Consider the following 5,240-nt stretch of genomic DNA (forward strand, 5'->3'; position numbering starts at 1 on the left):
TCCAGTTTAATTAAAGAATTACTGATTTGCTCTTTCGAAGTAACATAATAGAAAAGGAAGCAAATTTAAGATAATTTCTTCTGTTAGCTTTCATGACTTAAGTACAATGAAACAAAACTTTCAAAATTAAAAACTAGCTACATGTATCACCAAGTGTGACTAAAACCAAGTTTTCCTGAAAAGAATGCAGCTTGCTCATGAACAAAGGGGCAACATGAAACAACAAGAAGACAGTGAATGTAATTGAAAACAAACAAGGCCACGAACAAGTGAGGTATGACTGAACTATAGATCGGTCAACATTACTTAAAAACTATAGAACGATTAACATGAACCAAAGGTTAAGAACTAGTGACTATAAAAATCAAACACCAAAAGGTCAAGCCATTAAATTTATAGAATGATAACTTGAACCATATCAAAATGCAGCTCAATCAGAAACTTAACCCACAATAATTTCATCATACATCAAACACCCAGAACAATAATCACACCCAAATCAAAGAATTCCAAGAAAAAAAAAAAAAAAAAACTAAAACAAATTTTACCTCTTTGGGAAGCTCATCTATAGAGCAAATGTGACTATAAAGGGTTTGTTTTTGTTTTTAACAATATATGATGGAAGCAGATGGAAGAGGGATAGACTGTGAGGGAAGAGAGAAGATAGTGAGACAGTATTTCAAGATTCACAGTCATGCAGGTTTAAATATATATTGCACATATCTGTCCTGAACCTCATAATATCTAAAAGAAAAATCTACAATTCATAACCTAGCTCACTATCCATGTCTATCTCGTTAAAGTCTTCTTCCACCACTGCCAGGTCTCTTTTTGCTACGTCAAGATCTACCTTTGCATCAGCTAGCGTAGCCTTCCGCTTCTTACTTTCATTCTCCAGAACATCTACATCTTCCCACCGCCTCTTAATTTCAGTGTCCAAAACTTCTACATATTCTCTCAGCCTTTTCATTCTCCCTGCCCTATGTACGAACTTATCCATACCAAGAGCAGATTGAACATGAGGATCCAGCCAAGCCAAGTCAAATTTGAAGAGTTTCAGCTCAGCCCAGAAAAGTTCAAGCCGTTCACAGGCATCTAGGGTCATATCATTCACCTTTGTAGTCTTCAAAAAATGTAATACTCGACCCAAAGCCGTGAACGCACATTGAGTAATAACTTGACTTTTCTTCTGTTGGCACTCTATCAATGAAGGATGCCACGAACAGACTTCCTCAAGCAGTGGAACAAAAGCTTTCTCTATTAGTCCTAACCCCCTAAAATCCATAAGCTCGCCCGTTGGGTTGGCGGGGACTTCCCCAAGTTTCTTAACTAGAGAAGGATCTGCAGGGCTATCATCAGTAGGCTTAACGCAAACTTGTTCAGAACCTGGTGCATCTTGGAAGGGAAGCACCAGTTCAGAACATGGTGCTTCAGGTGCTGCTGAAGAGTCTGGAGCTTGCACGGAATGCACATTTGAAGGCTCTTGCCATTTATATTGTTTATTTGAGGGAGGCACCAGTTCAGGACATGGTGTCTTAGGTGTTGCAGAAGAGTCTGGCGCTTGCACAGAATTCACAGTTGAAGGTTCCTTGGTATTCTCTGAGGACTCCATAGTATCAGTTCTTTGGTAGTTAATTGGGACATCAACCTTGGCTTTAACAATACATATATCATTCACAAGATAACCTGCACTTAAGTCATAAAGCTCACTAAGAGGCATGAACAATGTGAAGCCCCACTCAGTCTTGTTTTCTTTGAACTCTTGTCGAAGATTGCCTGTGAACCAAAATATCAAGGATTACAAAAACAATAATCAAGAATGCAAAGCGCATCACCAGGTAATAAAGAAACAATAATAAAGGAAGTCCATTTCAAAGTTACTATAGAAGTTTTTTTGATATATATGGATTCAAGATCAACGATTAATAATAATAATAGTACTGTATAATATATTATTTAAAAAATAATAAGAGGATGAGATCCATTAAATATCATAGCCACCAAAGGTTGTAAATAGTGATCGAACCTCAAATCACAATAAAAAACTAATTCACACATTCAATAAATTAAGTAAGAAACCTAATATTATAATTGATCTAAAAATCCTAATTACAATTTCGTTTTATTGTTCAACACTTCCCACAAGCTGGAGCATAAATGATGGTCAGGCCAAAGAAAAAATGATAACCATGCCCACCTTGTTACACAACTAAAAGTATTAGAGGAGTAAAATGGGTTATACTGTACCAATGCAAACCTTTTAAATTAAGCCCAGTCGTGCTTCCTACAGGTATTCATATTGTGCTTAGCACGATGCGCCATGCCATGCCCATTTTACACCTCTACTTAAAACATAAAAGTATAAACGAAACAAATAAGAAAAACATGAAAAAAAATATTGGATTTATAATTGTACCGTTTTGAATGACTTCTATTCATTTCCTAGAGCCTTGAATATGATCTTCATCATCTTTAAAACTCTAAAACACAACTCTCACATTTGTAGAGTGTCAATTTGTCATAAATTTTGAACCAAAACATCAACTATAAGTATTATTGCCTGCTAGCTACATCAACTAAGGCATTGCATTCTGACAAACTGTTGAGAGTTGTATCCCACATTGGAGAAGTAAGGCTTTGCATAATACAATATAAGGTCTTGGATTTCTCCACCCATTGCCAATTGGTTTGGGTTGGATGCCCCCAATTTCTTCATACTATCATAGCGCAAGCTATCCATGTGTCAAGCCAGATAGCCGACACTTAACGTGTCACAAATTTGGGATCCCTATAACTACTTTTTTTTAATGGATGACAATATATGCCTTCACAACACGAAGAAATGTGTCAGCACATGCATGTCTCACCACAAAGGGAAGGGTTAACGAGTAAACAATCTCCCTGAGTGATGAACAAAATTAACTAACCGCCATGAGACAACTTGCTGCAGGAGTGCAATGGTTTCATTTTTAATAGATCCTATATTGATAGTTGCAAAAAAAGTGCAATTCTTTTTAAAAGTATAATTTTCTTTATACACCATTGCAATTAAAAACTTATGGCTCACGGAAATCCTATTCATTTTCAATAGATCAAACTTAAACATCCACACAACAGATAAAGCAATTTGCTTTACGTTTTGAAAGTTAACATCAAGCCATTAGTGGTCAAATAAGCTGCTTATTTAAGAACTTTCAGAGTGCAACAGTTATTCAGTCCAAAACAAAAGATTGCAACATTTTGCAGTAACTTAAAATCATAAGGTAAAAGCAAGCAAACCTTCAATCAGCACTTAAAAGTCCATAAAGGAAGTAAAATTCCAAATTAATTTTTAAGGAAAAATAAAAGAGAACAAATATATTTTCTTGTTTTAGGTTATGTAGACAAAATGAAATTAAAGAAAAGAAAAGAGAAAACAATGGTATAATGTTAACTACCTTCAGAATCTGAGAAAATGCCATCTCTTAAGAGCTTCCTAGAAAGATAGTATGAAATAAGGACAAAAGTATATTGAAGCATAAGATATTCTGACTTAGTTTTTAGTGCAAATTGCCTAATTGGACATTAGAAATATTACTTCGATTTTTTAAGAAAATGAGAAAAAAGTGTTATTTCAAATTCCTCATTTTCTTGAATAATCAAATTTATATTTGGATTTTACACTAGAAACTCAATCCAAATCCCTCATTTCAATCCTTCTATACAAAGAATGCCCGTAACGCTAGCCTAAGGTCAACAGACTATTGTTTGATGACCAAGTTACATTATTTGTTAAAAAGACACAAATTCCATTTAATGAGTTATCCTTGGCATAAACGACAAGCTGACAACAGAGGAAAGCACAAACATTAATGTGAACAAACAAAACGAGCAAGACAGTAAGGAAATCAAATACCCTTTGTAGTCTTTGTTCTTGACTTCACGTTGTCAAGTTGGTTGACCACAGCCAAGCTGAAGTGGGCATGTGTAGTCCACCCATGTGGCAATGTTGAAGCATCTGCAACACTCAAATACATGGAGAAGTGCTTTACCAGATTTACCTCGTTCCCCTTTGGCAATATGAGGATCCGCCTGATCAAACCAACCAAAGCTAGGTAGTAAGAAACTAATAACATGTATCACAAGCCACAATGTTAGAATTATGGGCCATCCTTGGCCTTATGGGCTACTACTAGCACTGACCATATTGGGCTACTACTAGTGCTGACCATATTGGGCTACTAAGTGCATTGTTGAGTTATGTTAGGTGGTGAAAGGACTAGAAGCTTCTAAGTGGTTCCTATTTTCATTTTCCTTTATTTTAATTTGCAGCTTTGTTGCTTAATTAAATAGGCAGGGGTACCAATATTGTAAGAAATTCATGGTCTTTATTGGGATGTGAATTAGAACTTGAAACATCTTCCCAACAACGTCTAGTTGGTTATATGAATAAACTAGCTACAGTGTATTTTGTGGGTGACGGACAAAGTTTAGTCCAGTTGGTGTAAATTCATAAAAACTATTCTTTTACCATTATTAATAAGAGAGACTCAACTATCATTTTTGGTAGCACCATGTCCTCTTGGGTATTCAAGCAGAATGAGTTTCTAAACACCATGAGGATTGAGGAATGGGTTTCCAAATGCCATGAAAGTAAAGTGAACAAATGGGTTTCAAAATGCCATGAAAGTAAAGTGAAGGAATGGGTTTCAAAATGCTGAAATGGGAAAATGGGTTTCAGTGAAGTAGCAACAGCAGTTCGTCTGAAGACTGAAACCCATCACACGCAAGCATTTTAGGTTTAGAGAAGAGAGCTGAAATGCTCACCATTTATGGCCACCAATGACAAAAACTTGAGAGTAATGCCTGTTGTTCTTCAGCTTAGAGAAGTTTTCGATTCTCCATGTGAATGTCCCAGATACCACACGCTTCTCCTCCTCGTTCTTCATTCTCTGAGACACCGAGAGAGAGAGAGAGAGAGAGAGAGAGAGAGAGAGAGAGAGAGGTTTTGGACAAAAATAGAGCAGAACCCCAAACACTAAACAGCTCCTTCCAACATTTGGGAGCAGACATAAAAACCTCAATTTTTTTTTTTGTCACAAAGAAAGCTGATTTGCAGTCAAAGCAGCTGTCTTATTATTATTATTGGTACAAATTTAATTAATTTATTTTGTTCAAAAGAAAAATATTTAATTAATTTACAGTCAAAATGCCGTTGATAACTTACTCAAAAAAAGAAGGGTTAATTTTATTTTAGTTCA

At 35.7% G+C, this 5,240-nt stretch overlaps 1 protein-coding gene across 1 annotated transcript; it reads right to left on the reverse strand.

Moving 5' to 3' along the window:
• Nucleotides 1-652: 652 nt before the first annotated feature.
• Nucleotides 653-4,933, reverse strand: LOC147291539 (uncharacterized). Its single transcript, XM_086237534.1, has 3 exons — nucleotides 4,807-4,933; nucleotides 3,896-4,071; nucleotides 653-1,776 (listed from the first exon to the last, which is right to left on the reverse strand). The coding sequence occupies exons 1-3, from the start codon at nucleotides 4,926-4,928 to the stop codon at nucleotides 758-760; spliced, it is 1,317 nt and encodes a 438-aa protein (XP_086093660.1). The 5' UTR covers nucleotides 4,929-4,933; the 3' UTR covers nucleotides 653-757.
• Between the last annotated feature and the right edge of the window lie 307 nt (nucleotides 4,934-5,240).

This window comes from Dryas octopetala, chromosome 3, assembly GCF_963921425.1.
Source record: "Dryas octopetala chromosome 3, drDryOcto1.1, whole genome shotgun sequence".
NCBI lineage: Eukaryota > Viridiplantae > Streptophyta > Magnoliopsida > Rosales > Rosaceae > Dryas > Dryas octopetala.